Source organism: Varanus komodoensis, unplaced genomic scaffold (genome assembly GCF_004798865.1).
Source record: "Varanus komodoensis strain SLA01 unplaced genomic scaffold, ASM479886v1 scaffold32, whole genome shotgun sequence".
Lineage (NCBI taxonomy): Eukaryota > Metazoa > Chordata > Lepidosauria > Squamata > Varanidae > Varanus > Varanus komodoensis.
The window spans coordinates 6,847,313-6,866,743 of NW_025335798.1; the positions used below are offsets into that span (position 1 = coordinate 6,847,313).

Genomic DNA, 19,431 nt, shown 5'->3' on the forward strand with positions numbered 1-19,431 from the left:
GTAAGTAGAGTCATGTATAAGTAATAGTATGAGGCAAATGGGAAAGCGTGTCCACATGCATCCCAAACAATATACTGCATCGAAAGTCATAATGGAGTCATCTGCAAATCGACAAGCCATTGCCAAAGCCTACCTTTGACTTTCCCCAAGGACAGAGATTTGATGGCCCTGAAGTCAGCCTCTGAAGAAAAGTTGTGCTTGACTTTGAGAACCTGGTCAATCTGAAAGTGGGGAAAGGGGTCAGTAAAAGCAAGTCCATTATTAAGGCATGCAGAGAGAGCCCTGATGATTTGATAGCACAAGCGTTGTTGCTGAAGCCCAAGTAATAACTTCCCTTGCTGGGCAACTGTTTCCATGGATAGCAAAATTCCAATGCCTTCATTCAACAGGAAGGGCTAAACAGTATGGCAAAATGTCTTCATAGCATTGTTTTCAAGAAGCCTTCAGTACAGGGATCTTTATATAATATAGACAAGTGCTTTGGCACCCACAGAGCATCTACATAACTAAGCTCCGAGTGCAACAAACACAAAGCAAATCTTTGTGGATCTTCCACATCCAGGTTAGCCCTATGCTGGGAAAGGTATGCAGAGTATTATAAGAGTGACAGGAGACTAGAGTGGCAACTTAAAGTCTGCCTTTGTCTGTTTGTTCAAGGGCAAGCAGGTACATACAATGTATAACTGCTTATACAGGTTTAGCACCATTGACTTTCATTAGGCTAATTTGCTATCTCGTGACTGGATTTGATTTGGACTCCTAAGCTATTTGATGGGGTATATCCATATCTATTTATCTCTATATCTGTATCATACATTTCTACATACTGCACTGCACAATTCACAAAACAGCAGGATATAGATTCACACAGCATCAGCATCATCATCATCATTACCATCGTCATTCAGATCTTCATTAAAGTTCATCAGTCATTCACTTCGCATGTGTCATAATAATACACAATTAATTCCACTGATTACAAATTCCTTAATTTGTAATTCAGGAACTATAGCAGAAGCATTTTATTTTTGGAAAATGTCTTCAAAGTCATTAGAACAACCCTGAACTGCACTCTTATCTAATGAACTGAATTCTATTTATTGGTGTCAGAATTCTTTGAGTTCAATATAAACCTTCCTATAGAGACATAAAAAGCTGCTTCCAGTTAGAGCTGTCCTGAAAATATATTCCAGTTTCTTGCATGGAGAGTTGAGTAGCCGGCAGAATGCTGGAGAGAGGGATAACAGAAGACACACAGACAACTCCCTCAGCCACCACTCAGTTATAAGGTAAACTCAAAAAACAATTCTAAATGACTCTTTTTCATGTGCAGGAAAACACTTTCATAAAATTGGAGGACAGATTTTGGTGCAACACTAAAGGAGCAATCTTTTTACCCCAAGTCAATGCCTGAGAGGCTGTGGGATGTTTCAAATTCCCAATTCAACTGTCCATCCCACTTGCCCCTCATAGCTAGCATAGAAAACACATGGCAGCCATTCTGGAAGGTGACCTCAGAGAGGACATTGGCATGGGGAGAGGAGACTGGAGAGAGCAGGTACAAGCTATCCTGAAGGCTCCCTAGCCTCCTTCCCACTGCTTCAAAAGGCTCCAGCTTGATGGGCAAAATAGTCAAACAGTCCATCCAGTGAAATACACAGGGTGAAAGGACAGGGTGAAGGGATAGAGAAGTGCAGGTTGCCTCTCCTTCTCCTCCTGCTCTGCACGTGGTCCTAAGTCTCTGAATTCAGGGCATACAGAAGTTGCAATAGAAATGCTCCCAGCTCAAGCCATAATTGCTGTCTACTTTAAATGAGCCATGGTGTTCATTAGCTTTTCTGCTTTCCAGCCCAGTAGTAATAGAACTATTCTACTCACAGTGATTAATGGTACTGGGGATGACTGATACAAATCTTGATGGCTTGCTGGTATTTTATTTTACTCTTACATTAGGTCCCTCTTGCATTTGAAAGCATGTCATGCAGCAATGTAGTCTTGCTTGTTCCTTTGACTGTTGATCTGTGCCGCTCCAACACTGGTCAAGACACACTTTGTAGTCCCTTTTGCTTGTTCTGCTTCAGCTACATGCCAAGCCATCATCTAGCCTGATCTCATTTTTGTAATGTGCAAGTTGAAGAATGACTTGATTATCACATCTGCTAAATGCTTCTCCAGTTTCACAGGTTAGGAAGATGGAAAGAGGAAGTCTTTTTTTCAAGCTCCTCCTCACCTCCTCTCCACCCCACTCTCCTATCCATCCTGTTTTAGCCACAGCAAGAGGCAAACACTGGCTTGATTTCCAGACCTGCCCCTGCCCCCTGTTTGCTCCTTTTGCAGGGTGGGGGTGGTAAGCTAAATAATCTCTCCCCTTAAGACTGGTAGAAGGAGGAATGGCCTTATGCCTCAAATTCTATGGGGCCCATGTCAGAAGTTGCCAGGGTGCTCCACATTGTAGGTGGAACAAGATTGGCTTAGTGCTTGGGTCTATAAGAAAGCCAGGCAGTGATTATTCACATATATGAGAGGTGTAAAAGTAGGCTTTCGGGAATAATACTGCACTATTCATGCATGTCTAGCAATTCCAGGTTAGAATTCCAGCCTTCCCCAACCTCGGTCCTCCCAGTTATTTTGAACAATAGGTTAAGCTATAGAAATGAAATAAATGAAATGAAATAAATGGAGTGCAATGAAATGAAACTAAAACTTCATCCATCATTGCCAATTGTCAGGGATTGTGGCAGTTGCAGGCCAAAATACGTGAAGACCCCTGAAATGGGGAGTGGGGGGGAGGACCTTCCTGTTACACATCTACTCTATGTTTTTCCAAAGCAGGTCTAGTGTACCCTAATCTGGAATATATTTCTATCTCTTTCTCTATCTTGGCTACCATTTGGGGCAGGAACCAACTTCTGACCCAGGTTTTCTTAAGGTCTCAAGCTTTTTCTCCACAAGCTACAGTAGGTCATGGGCAGATAACTGTGAAAGATGCTCACAGGCCACAATGGAAATGCTGCTTTGATATCCAAGTTGCTGAAATAAAACCATAGTCTGTCCTCAACTACTGCATAATCTAGAATGTCATTAGAGACATTCAAAAAGAAAATGGACAGACATCTGAGTGGGAGGGTGTAACTTGGTGTCCTGTGACCGCAGGGGGTTGAAGCCAATGGGCTTCATTGCCCCTTCCAACTCTGTTCTATGATTCTGCATTTCCTTGGGTCTTTGGGGAATCTCTTCTCTCTACCTTTAAGCTATCTGAAGCCTATTTACTCTGAATTCACTGGAAGCTCCTGAAATTTAAGTTGGCTCCTATCTGCATGGCAGATCAAGTCTCAGGCATGAACTAAACTGGGTCTACTGCCTGCTGAAACAACTTTGCTGAAACTGCAGTCTGAGTTTAGTCTGGAAGTGAAACCATCTGGAACTGTATGAACACTGCCTTGGGTTGCATGGAGAAAAGCCAGAATATGAATGAATGTGTGACTGAGTACCTACCTAATGGCTATGATCTTGCTTGAACAAGGAAAGACAACATTTTGACTCCCACGTTTACATGACAAGAGGTTATGAGTCAATGGGGAACACACATTTGTGTCTACATATGCACACACACACAGCTGGAGAGGAGAAAGACAGAGGGACAATGCACAGTTCCTACTCTGCCAAAAGGCCTCTTGGTAGGATGGGAAGATCTGGGATTCTTTTTAAAGCCACTCCTGCATTCCTAGTCAAGATGCCATTTCACAGATGCTAGATGCTGAGAACCAGCAATCTGTTTGCCTCTATTTAGTTGCTAGCTGCTGATCAGCTGGTGGGGCTTCCTGCCCCCCACCCCTTACAGAAAGGGCCGGAGGAGCCCACAAGCTGTTCCCCTGTGCACTAGAGTATAGCCAAATGATGAGAAAGAGCATGATCAGGCACTGGGAATTCATTCTTTAAAGACATCAAATATCCTTCTTTTTTGCCCACCAAGGACAGGACAAATTGCAGGAACCTTTGGAAAAAAGAAGGTAGTAGGCAAATTGATACCTGAATGGTCAGTTCTCTTCCATCTCTGTTTATCTTCACATGGTGCAGCTCCCGGTTAGCAAAGTTTCCAGAATCAATTGTAAAAATAAGGGATCTGTCCTTACTCAGTTTGTATCGGACTTGCAAGCTTCCTTAAAAAAAGAAAAAGAGAGAGAAAGAGAGAGAGAAATTTCTATTTTTTAAAACCTTCCATTGGTAAAAGCACTAATGTATTGCTGTAAAGAAAGAGCATACATGCGGGAAAAATGTAGAAAAAAACTGGGGAGAAAGGAAGACCATATGAGCAGCTTTGTGTTCCTTGCAAAAGGAAGGAAGGCAAGCTATAAATTAGAAAAATAAACAACAAATAGAGAAAGGAGACATTGCATTTTCAGTGAGCAAAAATAATGTACAGTGTGCACTGGATCCATCAAATCATTTATCTGTCTAGAAAACCCTTTGTTGGAACTTTGTCCTTATCTTATATAACTGTAAACCTTATCTTAATATAGTAGAACCTCAGAGCAGAAAGATTAAAAAAAATCAGCCAAGAGCCCTTACAAATCACTCCATGCAATCCACATATCTGCACACTAGTGTGCTACAGAGGAAGAACAAGTACAAGGAGACAAGAGATTGTAGGGCAAGACATATGTGCAGAAAATTAATGTCCTCTAACCGTGTGGCTAACTACAAATGGAATCTACAGCTGTTCGTGACGTTGGGCATTATAGTACGAGCAAAGAACATGTCTGTGGACCCAAAATGCAGTGGTAATTCAGTACTATGTTATCTCCTACAGGCAAAGTACTTACATGTTTACAAATTACAGTTTTGTTATATCTTAAGTGAATCATGGTTGGTTCAGACAGACAGAAAGAAAAGGGAACATTAGCTGTTCTCAAACAGTGAAGCAATTCCTTTGATTTCCTTTTTTCACTTTCAGAAAGAACACCAAATACAAAGCTCATGAGGTGAACAGAGTTGCAAGATCAGAAGGAATGTACAATCTTACAGTTAATATACTGGATTTCTAAATGCAGGGTCTTCCCCCATTCATTTAACTGTTAATTTGATTTCTATAACATCCCATAACTGATGCTGTCTGTGCACTTCAGAAGAATTAAAAGCACAAAACACAACAGAATAAGCATAATTTAAAAGTAAGCTGTGGTAACCAACCTAACATGTAACAGCAATGTAAAGATTTTAGAAGCCAGCAACAGATTTAAAAACATTAGAAAGTGGAAAATTCCATGCCTGTGAAAATAAGCTCTTCACCAACAATACCACAGCCTAAGTGTCTGCTAGACAAGCTGCTCTGGGGAGGATAATGTCACAACCTGAGGGCTACAACAGCAAATGCCTTCTTCTTAGGGGCTACTAGTCTCACTCCATTTGGCAGAGGCACCCGGAGAAGTGTTTCTGAAGATGGTCTTAGGCTCTGGATGGGTATATATGGGAAAACAGTCATCCTTCAGGTAATCTGGCCTCAAGCCATTTAAGGAATGGAAAGGGAATACCAGCACTCTGGATTTTACAAAAAGGCAAATCCAGACAGTCATCTTGGATATTGGTGAGGGTGTTCGAGGACAGGCTGGTAGGCATGTCATGAGTGGTGCCGTCTGGAGCTGAGGGTCAGACTAGATGGCCCAGGAGACTCCCTTCTGACTCGCTCTGTTCCTATGTTTCTATGAAATGGGAAGTAAACCATTATCAAGTGATTCTGCTAACATGCAGACTAGCCCTAAAACAGGCAGTATGTGAGGAGGACAGTTTTGGCAACGCTACATAGATGCAAAAGGAGGTAAAGGATGGTTTTGATGAGGTTCTCACTATCACGGGTGATCGGCCATGGTGGCTTGTTTCCTTTTCTGCAAGTATCGGTTGCATGCTGGTGCAGGTCGCCCTGAATTGTGAATCTGGCTGGTATGGATTGTTAGGGTGGGCAGAAAACTCAGGTAAACTATAGGCAGTTGTTTGTTTGCTGCTCATTCCCAGCCAGCCATGCAATCCAGATTCACTTAAACAAACAAACAAACAAACAAGCAACAACAACAAAATCCTACAGTAATAGACCCCTACAGTAAATTAAACCAGGATGAGTTGCTGAGTTGTACGATCAAGGGCAATCTATGGACAAATTTGCCTCAACTTGGGTGTTTGGTCTGCAGGAAAACCTAGAGTTAAATTTATGCTAGGATTCATTATGTTATATAAAGCTGTGATCCTCTTTAAGCTGTCTTTTAAATTAACATTATTAACAGGACCTTTCAGCCAATTTAAAACAAACCTTGGTTTGGGGAGGGAACCTTTTAGAATCTAATTCTTTCATTTCTGTGCCAGAATGAGAAATGCATACCAAAGGACTCTTTTGTGTATTCCTGAATTTAGATTTTCTAGTTGCTTGGAGTTCTGTATCACATTATGCCTCCAATAATCATATGGATGTAACCTATTTCATTTTAATTTTTGTATCTTTTCTGCCTTATAATTGTAATTAAAGCAATCACCACATTATGGATTTGGGAGCTTTATTACAGTTGTGGGTTGCTTTGTCATCCTGTTTTTTGGTTTTGAATATCTCAGCACACATGCAAAATATTGTTTAAACTATGTCTTGCTGCCAAGTTATTAGCTAGCCAATTTCAGAGAATCAGACACAGCTTATTTTGCAGCTCTTCTAATTAAATATGAAATCAGGAAGTGTGTTCCAAGATCATCAAACTAGGTTTGGTCAACTGTTATCTGATTGTGACTGGCAAAGGTTTTTTTATCTGGCCTTTGGGACATTTTACTACAGTATTGTTCTGCCATATTTTGCTCACAGTTTCATGCAGAAATTTCAATCTTCATAGATTAACGTTCCACTTCTTTTTGAGTTTTGTACTCTAAGCCTAGACTATACATGCTCACAGAAGGCATGAGAAATCATTTGCATTCATGTGTGTGCATTTACTGTATTTCTTGCTTGGGTGTGCTCTAGAAAAGTAACTGATGTGCACCGGTCTGCTAGTATGTATGTCACAACCAGTCCAGCACATTTAGACACTTGGTTAAAATTGACCCATGGTTAATTTCTGTCACTCGATATATGTGTGCTTCTGTTTTAATTCTCTACTATATCAAGGGGCTACTTCTGTGATAATAAGCTACAATCCACTTCTAGTTATCCAAAGAAGAGAATACAATCTTCCATAATTATTAGTTTACCTATATGGTACAGATTGCCAAGAACAGTGGAAAGTCTTTACACCCAGAGATAATATTTTCTTCCTAAAGAGGAGAACAGGATGAGGCTAGAGTACATGGAAATTTGAACTGTGTTCACAAACCTTTCAAAATGAAGCTTAATCCAGACATGTGAGTTGGGCAACAGGGTGATAAACTAGGAAAATATGAGTCAGATCTTGTGGTTATTAGGAGATAGACTTCAGGAAAAGTATAAGGTACATTATGAATTGAAGAGAACAAGTGAGCTCTGAATGTTGTTGTGAAAATGATCCTTAAACATTCTTAAATTTCAGTGCATTTTATCTAATACATGATAAATTATCCAACATACAGTTTCCCCCTTGAACTTCTCTTCATACAAAAAGCTTGCTATAGTCTGAAAACTAAAGTGCTAATTCTTTTTGGCTATGATCTTGCCCTTTCCCTTTGAATGGGCAGTTCTGTCCTCCCCAAACTATATTACAAAGTTTGTTCTTCAGTTTCAAAGATAATCAGCCATGTAGTATGTATGCCTGCTCTCCATATCCAGCTATAGGCCATTCCAACACAAGACCTCTTAGTGAAGTGGCTACCTATACATCAGCCCTCCCAAAGGAATTGCATCACTCAAAAAGGGTAGCCCACTAAAAAGTAGGCCATGCAGCCAACAGACCATCAAATAGAAAGGCCCAGTGGGTACAGAGTGTGTGCTACAGTCTAAACTCCCTTGGCAACATGGAATATTTGCAAAGATCTTGGGAATGATGCCAAGATGCCCTCCAAACAGATACACAAAGTCAGGAGGGTAACAAGCAGTATGAGAGCCTCAGCATTGTGTATATACTCCTTGTAGTAGCCCCATCTGCTTAGTACCAGGTTTTTACAAATAAGGATGGGTTATCCTTCCAATTTCTCCCAGTTCTGATCTTCTTTCTTTCTTTTCTTTCTTTTTTCAACCTTCTTTCCAGATGAAAATTTTAGCCCCCTGCACTGGCCAAATTCAATATGGGGAGAACAGATATACGTACCTGCTTGCCAGGTAGCTGTTAAATGCAGGGAGCCTACAGGGGCAATGCTACCTGAAACAGTAGCAAGCCCAATTTATAGTACAAACATGGTTCAGTGCCTGAGGATTCACACCCAGACTGTTAAAAGTTATGCCCTGGGCCTGGACAGTAAAAACTGAAAGTTTGGGAAGATACCACATTGATTAAAAAAGATCTCAAGTTCTTTCTGTCCTGCTTATGAAGAAATTTCTGAATTTAGTCAAGCGGCGCCCTGACTGTGGAACATGCTCCCCAGGGAGGTTCACCTGCCGCCTTCGCTTTATTCTTTTTGGCATCAGGCAAAGACCTTTGTATTCTCCCAATATTTTAACAGTTAATTGGTTTTATGCTTGTTTTTATCATTAGCCATCAGATGCAGTGTGCTGTCTGTTGTTGTTACAATTGCTTTGTTTTTGGTTTGTCTATTTTTTGTAAGTCATCCAGAGACTTTTAGTATTGGGATGGAACATAACCATGTTTTAAAAAAAAGTTCAAGTAAAAACAAATAGCCTAATAAAAACAATCTCACTCATTCATATTCACAATACCCCAGTGGGATTGAAACTGCAGCTCCCAAACTATGCTTCATAATAAATCAACTAGGGATGTGCAAGGAATAATCCATTCTGTGGGGACAATCCATGAGATTCCTTGGTTTCAGCTTCCTATACTCAGCTGTGCTTTGCAGAGGCTCAGAGTCCTAGTTCCTGTTTCCTTGCTCACCGGGAACCAAGCCCCACACGCTGCACAAGGAGCCCCATCCTTCTGCATGCATTGCTTCCCCAAAGGAGTGTGCTCCTTTCCCACCCTCTCTGGCACTTCTACCAGCATCAGCAAGGAGGGAGAAGGTGGGTCATTGGCAAGGATGGCCAGCACACCCACTCCCAGCAGGCCTGTTTCACATCCTGCAGCCCCCCTGATGGGGAAGTTCCCCAGTTGTACAATGCGGGGGGGGGGGGCTGCGAGCAGTTGTGGACTTATTCCTGACTAAGCTTGGCTTGGTTTGCAGGACCAAACATGATGGGAAGCCTGTGGATTCTGGAGGGACAGATTCTGAAAGGGTTTGCCCCAGCCCTAGAATCAGCCATCGTTATTTTTTAAGCATGACCCTGCCATCTACTGAATGTAAGGATTCATTTTAAGGGGGGAAATGCAGAATGCTGGATCAGTGAGCCCCAGGTTCAAATTCTGTGCTGTCATAAGGCTGTAAAAGAACCTTTGGGCTTTTCCACTTTCTGTCCCCTTGCTCACCTTAGAAATGAGGTTGACTGGTGATAATGGAATCAATACTTAGCAAATTTAATCAGCATTGAACGCAAGAAAACCAGAATGCTTCTGCATACTTTGTTATTAGGTTCTGGCTCGAGCATCTACCTCTAACAGTCTTGACATCTGATATGCCTAGCAACCTGCTCGTTCACATTTGGTTGCTTGCTCCATCTTAGGACCTGAAGGGCCAACTGTGCTTGCGATGACTGACCCATGAACAGCTCAAAACATACGTGCAGACTGCTCATGACAAACCACTTCATAAACCTCCTCTGCGTTCACTGTGAAGAGTTGTCTATTCAGTTTTAGAAGAAATGGGCGTGCCAAGCTCCGTAACACCACCGCTCAATTATGACCCTTTAGAAGGCTTCAACAGACTCCATTTGAAGCACTGTGTTATAGTTACTGTCTGCACAAATCTAAAAATTCTACCTAGCACCAGCACTAGACTTAAAGGCAAGCTAAACTGGAAAACATGCATTCCACCATGATGCTGGAGAGTCAGGTCCATCTATAATAATTCTAAGGTCTATGCACATGATTTTTGTACCACTGTCCTCTAATGCCATTGTGTGACTGAGCCTGTGTATTGAGCAGATGGAATAGCTAAGCATGTCAGGCTATTCGATAGTACTGCAGGATTTGTAAGACCTTTGTGATTCTATTGGATGACCTACGGGTGGAACATCCAATAACAGTAAAATATCCAAGGCATGCCTAGCAAGTGTATTACAGCTCTGTATGATCTGGTGCTTTTGACTTCTGTCCTGCTGGGGAATCATCCTTTAATAGTTTTCTTTCATGCACCTCTTATGGGTCCAACTGTTTCCATAGGAGCACACAAAAGATATTGAGTCATTCTTCCTCTCTCAATTTCTGTCTCCAGATATAGCCAGCAGAAAAGCTGGGTCACTACGGAAAGCAGCTTTACCAAGAGCCCAGCATTGGACAATTTAGTCATAACATCACATATTACAGTGATTTCTTGCTGATTGGTTGGAATAGTTTACCTTAAAGGCTTGAAGTCAATTACAATGCATACATTAACATAAGACTAAAATATAATTTATGGCAAATAAAAAATAAAGGGCCTGGGTGTGGGAGCTTAGATGCAATAGGCTGATTTACAAAGTAACACTTATGCTGATCAGGTCCCTCCAATGCACCAAACGGGAGAAAGATGTGTGGGGAATTCTGCTTTGGCTGTGAGCACACAGGACCTGGGAGGGCATGGGAGCTGAGGAGAAAGGGGACACACATCTTTGCCTTAGGGGACTGGTGTAGCCAAGGGCCAAGATCCTAGGCAAGCCACAGAAACACTGCCAGGCACAACAGCCAAGCAGCTTATTAAATAAGTAGCCTCACTCCCTCCTCACACAGGTCTGAGGTATTGTTAAAGAGGAGAAAGCAAGTAGGGAACGTGTTGATTGAAAAGGAAAGCTAACATTAGTGAAGTAATTAATAACACTGTGTTCTCCATATGTGCTATCAAAAATACCCAGTCTTTTGGCAGTGACTGCTTGTTGTTAGTAGGATGAAAAGCTGGACATGGCCAGTTATTACCAGTGCTATTCAATGTGAATTATACCTCTGCGTGACACAGAGTCCTGGTGCTGCCCTGTAGCAACTTTATCACTTGCATATTTTCAAAGCTGAAGTGAATTTTTCTGCAGAAAAGGCTAGCAGGGAAGCCTGTTCCTAAATTAGCTACCCACTCCCTGGAGTTTCCTGACCAGCATATTTACTCCTTAGAGTAGTAGCTACTTTTGCAGAAAAATCATTCCTGAAGCTTCTAATCCCTTCATTTATTTTACAGAAGGGGAGAATTCTACATTTCCTCCCCCCTGCACTCACTCAAAGTGAATTCAAATTTTACTGTTTGTATATATGTATAAGAATTGCTGTTGCTGCTTATTGGACGCACAGGGCAGATTCAGAAGTCTGCTTTCCCCAACATTCAGGACCTGTACACCTGAACACTCACCTGGGCACCATAGATTTCATCCATGATTCTAAGGAGCCCAACTTAGTTCCACTCTGGAATTCAGGTCTGGTTCGCAATAGGCTTGGCATCAGCGCCTGTAGTAATTCCAACACCTGTCACTGTAGTGGACCCTTCCAGTTTCCATTTGAACTTAGCAGTGGATACTGTAATTGTGGTGCTGGGCCTTCCAATATACTCAAGATGATGCTACATTGCCAGAGCATCCATAAAATGTACTTTTTCAGGGCTCCTAGACCTTATGGAAGAGAACTCATACTTCTCAAGAATCAGAATCCCCTACCTATCATTTTGAACATTCTCGCTATAATGCCCTGCGGTTAATAAGCAGACTTCCCAGGGGTTCTAGTGAACTGAATGCTGTTGCAGCCCTCTTCTTCTTGGAAATAGGGACAACTTTCCTCAGTAAGGAAAAGGACACCACAAAGTATTTTTGAGGGAATGGGAAGGAGCAAGAGTATGCTCAGGGGCTTTCCGGAACTCAACGAACTTGGAGCTTCTGTCGCTGTACTCCCAGTGTGCTGTACTTCACTAGTCATAATCCATCTGGAGTAGTGTGTTCAGTTCTAGGCACCAAGATTTAAGAAAGATGCAGAAAAATCCAGAGGAGGGCAACAAAAATGATGCAGGATTTGGAACCGCTGCCCTGTGAGGACAGACTGAGACTGGCCATGTTCAGGCTTGAGAAGAGAAAACTGAGGTGGAGCATGATATCACCCTTTAAGTATCTCCAAGGCTGCCACAAAGACAAAAGTCCAGATCTCTTCTCATTGATACCGGAGTGTAGGACACAGAATAGTCAGCGCAAGTTGTGTCAACCCAGATTCAGGTTAGATATCAGGAAAAGTTGCTTCACTGGCAGAGTAATATGACAGTGGAGCCAGTTGCCTAGAGATGTTGTGGGCTTTCCCACACTAGAGACATTCAAGGAGAAAGTGGACAGCCATCTGAGTGGGATGGTATAACTTGGTGTCTTGCAACAGCAGCGAGTTTGACCTGATGGTATGCATGGGTCCTTCCAACTCTACTATTCTATGATTCTATGATTTAGTGACATTATCACTGATGAGGCCTGGTGTTTGAAATAGGATGATGCAATTTATTTCAGAGTGTTTAGTAAGATGAATGGTTGTTTGTTTGTTTAGCTGAGCCTATTTCAATTCAAGATGGGACAGATGGGTAGACAGTGATAAGCATATCCTTCTTCTGAAAACTCACTGGAGCCTGTGAGCAAGAGAATCCTAAGCAGTGGAGGCTGGCAGCTCCAATGTTGGTAGGGCAGGGTGGTCGCTCTGGGGTACAGTCAGACTTTTTAATGAACTGTTCATGTGGCTGAACTTGCTACATTCACATTCAGCACCATGGATATCTGCTGCAAAGTTCAGATCAAGGCCCTGTGTTGATATACTGGTTGCATTCACACAGCGGAACAAGCAATCCTACATGGTTACCATGGTTATTGTTGTTGTGGCCTATCCAACAGACAATTGAGTGCTTTCTACTTTATTGTGGTTTCCATCCTCCTCTCAGTCTTCCTACTGCTGACATATATTCCATCAGCCACTGTGCCTGAAATTCAGTCTCAAGACGCATTACTCACTGCCTTTGTCACCTTCCTTTTCCTGATCAGTCCACACATAGAGACTTTCCAGAGCAGTATTTGCATGAGCCTGGGTTCTTCAGACAGGATGACAACCCATGGTGCTATGGAGACACCACAGAACAAATCATCACTTCTTTTAATGGTTTTTAAAGCTGAAACTTATCATGGGGAAATAGCATGGCTGGGGTTGGACAACAAAACAGACCAACAATACTAAAAACCGACCATGACTTGTTGCATTGTCTGAACCTAGCCACTCAGGTTCAGAACCTATCCTAACCTTCACTAACACTGGATCCATCAACCTGCATTGCCCATAAGATTGAACTAGAAAAACAGAAATGGGTGAGACTGGTAATGGATGGGGACTGTTTCTGTCCTATACTGAGTGAAGGGTGCTTGATTTAAGAGGATACCTGATATGGAATGGAGAGAAGGAATGATAACTGAACATCTCAAGGTTTTGGGAATGGATGGGCAATACATGTAGAATGATGCACATTCCTGAAGCTTATTGTTTGGACATACATGATGGCTATTTCACTTTGCTTTGGATGATATATTTTGAGAATGTGGGAATCAGAAACAAAATTAGCAGAGTCAAATCTTCAAATCATCTTTGAATGTTGTGATGGGTTCCTAAACATAGCTTTAGGAGGTAGGTAGAGACTATTTGCTGAGGTTTTCTTTAAATGTCCTACCTTCATTTTTCTCCATTTTAAATATTTTTCTTATTCAAATTGCTCTTCCACATTCTCTCTCTCATTCTCTGTCTCTGTGTGTGCATGTGTGTGTGTCCTTCTGTCTCTCACCCACTTTCTAAAGGCTCGCATGCAAGACATTTTATGGTGATCTCATTGGCATCCTTGGTGCATGCTCACAGTCAGGGTGCTCACAGAATGGTTAAAACAGGTACTTAAGAAAGAACCATTTGTATGAATAAAAACAGAGATGACTAATATTTTATAGTATAAGGACATCTTTGTTGATGCAACTGTAAATAAACAAATGATTAAATGTAACAACTAGCTTAGTTTAAATGATCTGGAATGAAGAGATATGATCTGAATATCTCCTGCATGAAGTTATAAGTAATCCATTGCTTAAAACAAGGTTATATAACCTCTTTTAGGCTGGAGGCCAAATTCTGGAGAAATTCTCAGGGACTTCATTTCAGTGGTGAATGGGGCAAAAGGAGAACGGCCAAAGGAAAAAGGAAGAAAATTACCCTAATGCTAGCATGTTTAAGCTTACAGCTCTTCCTGCCAGTAATTAAGCATTAGAATCATTTAAAGCTTTCAGAACAGGGAGGGAAACTACAGAAACACTGGGAACATACCAAATAATTGGGCGGGGGGTTGGAGTTGGAAGGGAATAGGTGGCAGCATGGCAAGGGTGTATGTGCTTCTTCATCACCATAACGATGGATGTGGCCTCCAAGCCTTACCTAAACACTTTACTTTTCAAAAAGAAATCCTAAAAATAAAATCCTAGTTCCATGGGAATATTTACAAACTTGATCCTAAGCATATTGGGGAAACTTAAATGTTACAATCTCTCAAGATCTCTAACCAAGATAGATGAGCAAGGATGGGTTGCTCCTAACACACTTGGTTACCTCCATCAAGCACACAATCAGGATCAGCACAATGGTGCATAAGCGTTTGCTGTCCTCCCCTTCTGCAACCCTTTCCAAGGAGTTGCATATCTCACACAACAGAGCCCTCCAGAGATGTGCTGCATTGTGCTTTCCACAGACCTCTTCGCCAAAACCAGCCTTCAGAGTAACGTTGGCAACATGAAGACAAATGGCCTGCCATATCTAATCTGCTGCTTAGGATGCACATGTAGAAAGTGTGTCTGTGTGTGAGTGTGTGAAAACATCCCCTGACTGTCCTCTACTGCCAATAGTTAATAAAGTGAGCTCTGGGGATGCATCTTAGCTGAAGATCGTAGTTAACGAGGTTTTTTATCCCAGATGGCACCTGTGGAAAGTGCTGTGCGGCCAGGTTGCAGTGTGCAGATTAGTTGCAAACTGCTTGAATTGCCTTCTCCTCTCTCTGTAATCCCATCGGAGCCTCTTGGCTGCTGCGCTTGGGTCTCTTCTGCATCTGTTGACCCTTCAGTCACTTGAGGCACCCTAAATGAGAAGAAGTCTCAATTCATTCAGCTAATGACTGAGGCGCCTTAGCTCTGTAGCATCTGTACAGCAGATAAAGACACCTGCCAGGCAGGGGCCCTGGCTCAGGGTGGGCTGGCCTCTTCACATCTGGCTTGCAGGGATTCCGAATGCTGACTCCTAAAATGAGAGATGCTCCAAAAGTTTGAAGTACAGCTTTCCTGGCTCTGGATTTTGCACGTCTCTAATTCCATGCATAAATTCTCGGGGGTGGGGGGGTGTTCTAACATGAGCAGCAGCTCTTAAAGAGCATAGATAACATGCTCCTACTGACAATAATAAATACTGGCAGTTAAGGCCAGTTGCTACTGCCTTGAACACTGAGAGCCTGCACTGGCATTGCTCAACAGTGAGCTGACAGACGTAACTGGGAATGTGTGTCCTGCAGCTACATCCCCCCATCCTTTTTTATTCCACAATAAGTGCAGGGGTTGAAATTAAAAACCTAGGGTGAGAGATAGGGGCACTTAGAGTTGGACTGGTGCTTATGTTCAATGATATAATTTAATTACAAATTACACATCTGATTAATTTCCCATGGTCAATGTATACCAAGAGTGTCCGACCTGCAGCCTGTGGACCACAAGTGGCCCAGGATGGCTATGGATGCTGCCTAACACAAAATAATAAACTTACTTACAGCATTATGAGATTTTTTTGCTATTATTTTGGTAACTCGATTGTGTGGTTCTTAAGTGTGAACTTTGTAGATGACAATGTCGTATTGCAATGTCCCATAAAATAAACATATGCATGCTCTCTTAGGATTATTATGTGAAGACTTTTTTGTTTATCTGTGGTAGCGGATATCACAAAAATTATGCATAGCCCCCCTTTTTTTGCTCATCGTTTTCCTTTGTGTATTTAATGAAGACAATTCTTCTTCCAATGTAACCCAGAGGAACCAAAAGATTGGACAGCCCTGGTGTATACCTTTCCATTCTGAATGCTATCATGACTATTGGTTTTGATAGGTGAGCAGTTGTCACAATGCACTGGCCCCGATCCAAAGGCAGTTACATTCAGCCAGTAAAATGAAGGGGGAAGGAAGCCAATCCCACAATCTGGTGTCCTCCAGAGGTTTTTCACAACAAATTTCATCAGCCCAGGCAATCCTGGGTGTGGCTTTCCAAAATATCTGGAGGGCACCAAGCTGGGACAGGATACACATTCCCATTCATGCTTAAGGAGGGATGTGGATGTGCAGCATTTAGATTTCCTATTCTCTGTTGTTAATTGCTTTAAAATATTGGCAGTTAAGCACCTGGAGATTTCAGAAATGTGAGTTGCATTTGAATGAATGAATGAATGAATGAATGAATGAATGAATGAATGAAGTATCTGATCAACATTGCAAACTGGATGGTTATCCCTGTGAATGGCCCTCTTCTTTTGCAATGTTGCCAGCTAAAGGATTTCTGGCCAATACTCATATTAATATTTGTTTCATCAGACAAACACAAACAATGGCACTCTTCCAACAAACAGAGTTCAGTTTCTCTTTCCATAGCCTAAATACTTGTATCCTGGGTAAAGCATCTATTGCCCCTAGGCAACGTCTGGAGCACAAGGGAGCATTCAGATTGGAAGGCTAGAAGTTCACTTCAACCTCGGAGTTAGGGATCCAGAGCTTGGATCTCCCTCATAGTCAGCATGAAAATAGCCATGCTGTTGCTTCTCCAGGGTCATTTTGAGAACCAGCATCACCAAGTTTCAATGTATCTGGTTGGCACCTCAGCTTCCTTCACTAAAGAGGCTGTGAGACAGTTGGAATTGGCTATCTAACTGCTTTGCAGGGTGGGAGAAGCACAGAGACAAAGGCCATGGGAGTTTGGAAAGTTGTAGGCAGCCTCATTAGATTGCAGCCTAATTATGTTGTGAAACATATATTTATGCTTTACTAATGTTGTCCTCTATTTTAGAAGGATTTAGACTGAGCTGGACTAGACAGGGGTGTGTCAAAATTGGGCTTATGGAAAAACCATCTCTCTCCCCTACTTCGAGTGTCAGCTGAATGAGATGATACATTGAATTTAGGTTGAAAATTGGCTATATTTTGAAACTCTCCCAATATTTCATAGTGTGAGCCTACCTCTGCCTCCTTCATCCTGTTTATCCATTGTGTACTCACCAAACAAAATGAATGAATATCACATGTGTACCAAGGCTATTCCATTTTACCTCTTCAACCATTCTGTTATGTGAGGACGGGTTAGTGCTGGATGGATATGGTTGACATCAGTGTAGGACTAACAGAAAGCAAGATTATTTTCCTGGAAAAGCACCCTTCCACTGAGAAGCTTTCTAACAATAATAAAACAGAGCTGCATGACTTTTATCTTTGCTCCTCCATTGCTACTCAGGCACCCCCCTACCACACACACAAAGTCTATAACAAATGAGGACCAAGCCATGTAGTTTCCGTGGAACACTACAATCATCTGCAGATATCCTAGATGAACTAGTAAGAACTTTCATCAACACCTTTAACACTACTATATATATATCTATTCATAGTCTTCTTTGTATCATAACAGCAAGCATAAACTGGCAGCATAAGGGGAAAGCAGTGTACCAGAAGGCTATTCTTCATTTAAATAACTTCAGCTTGAGACTTAGGGAAAAATAGTGCAAGCATAAAACAGATAAAGCCATGAGGAAATGACAGACATTTTGTGGAAGAAATGTTGACAGTGCAACTTACACTGTGATAGTGACTCTAAAAGTGACTTTGAATTTTTTTTTCAAGCTGAACTTGTCTGAATATTTGCAGCATAGGCTGAATATGTTGAATTTTACTGTTGAAATGACCCATTTACTGACAAAAAGGTTTGCCTGACTTTTGCAAGCCCTCCAAATAAGATTCTTAAGAACATTTATATGGTGGAATTACCAAATGGCATGTCATCAAGAGCCTTGACCCCAGAAAGCTGCTGCAGCTATTCTAATTATCTCATATGATGTGTTCTAAGTCATGTGTGAGGATTCGGAACTTTTCCAGCTGCACTAGTGACATCTCAGTGCCGTCTCATCTGCAGAGTGGAAATGCTAGAGCAGCTCCATGGAAAAGGAAATGTACTTGTTTCAGCGCTGCATACTTTGTCCCTAAAAGCCTGCAATAGAGCTGCTGTACACAAAATAAATGAATAAAATGGAAAGGCAATAACTGCCTTCAAGGCCAAGATGCGTCAACAAAGGGGAACACCATGCACAAGGCTTGTGTTTATAACCTCACCTGGAAATGAAGGTAAAGGGACAGTTGGCTAATTACAAACCTGATTACAAATACTGTACATTAGTGCTACACCATTTTCTTTCTGGAAAGGCCACTGAACATCCAGATTGGGTACAAGTCCGACCAGTGTGGCAAGCTTATAAGGCCTGAGAAAATACATCACCTATCCAGTTATGTTTTACCCATTAGGTTTGAGGTGTATTTAGCAAATATTCTGCACAGACCTAATATGTGTTCCCTAGTCACTGCAGCTTGTAATATTCAATAAAGTCTAGTTTACTGGGGCCTACGAATGGTCTGAATGCTTTTGATGGCAGTTTCATTGCTACAGCTGAGTAAGGCAGCCCCTAAACACTGCCTGGCTTGGAGATTGCATGGGCAGCACTTGAGTTCCAGGGAGAAACAGAAGAACACAGCCAGTAATATAATCATAAATTTTCAAATGCAGGCCCTCATCATGATGGTCCCTTTGTCAGTACTCCAAAGGAAAGTCCACAAATTCAGGCAAAGCTCACTTGATCTACATTAACAAACCAGCACTTTTCATCTCCACTAGCAGCAGGACTTTTGTAAAGTTAACGGGTCTTAATTGCCTATTGAAGTCCCCCCATCCCCCAGCACATTGCATGACAAGAAGATACAAAACATTGTTGCTGGGAGAATTAATTTCTTCCTATATATTGAGAGGAGGCCAACTAGCCTAGAGGAACAAAGAAGGGTGAAGAGAGTTAGAGATATTCCCTGCACTCGTCCTGCATTTTATTTATCTCTAGAGAAATATCAGTGCTGTGTTCCAGGGAGCCACATACTGCTGTTGTGCCTGTGCAGTCAAATAAGCTGGACTTCTTGAAGTCTCACTCATTTAGTTCTTTTGGA

At 41.8% G+C, this 19,431-nt stretch overlaps 1 protein-coding gene across 1 annotated transcript in view; it reads right to left on the reverse strand.

Moving 5' to 3' along the window:
- CNTNAP5 (contactin associated protein family member 5) overlaps positions 1-19,431 on the reverse strand; it is a 314,549-nt gene that overhangs the window by 27,246 nt on the left and 267,872 nt on the right. Inside the window, exons 20-21 of the mRNA XM_044438476.1 lie at positions 4,030-4,160; positions 134-221 (exon numbers count right to left, since the gene is read on the reverse strand). Of these exons, the coding sequence (XP_044294411.1) occupies positions 134-221; positions 4,030-4,160 (219 nt within the window). The remainder of the gene's footprint in view (positions 1-133; positions 222-4,029; positions 4,161-19,431) is intronic.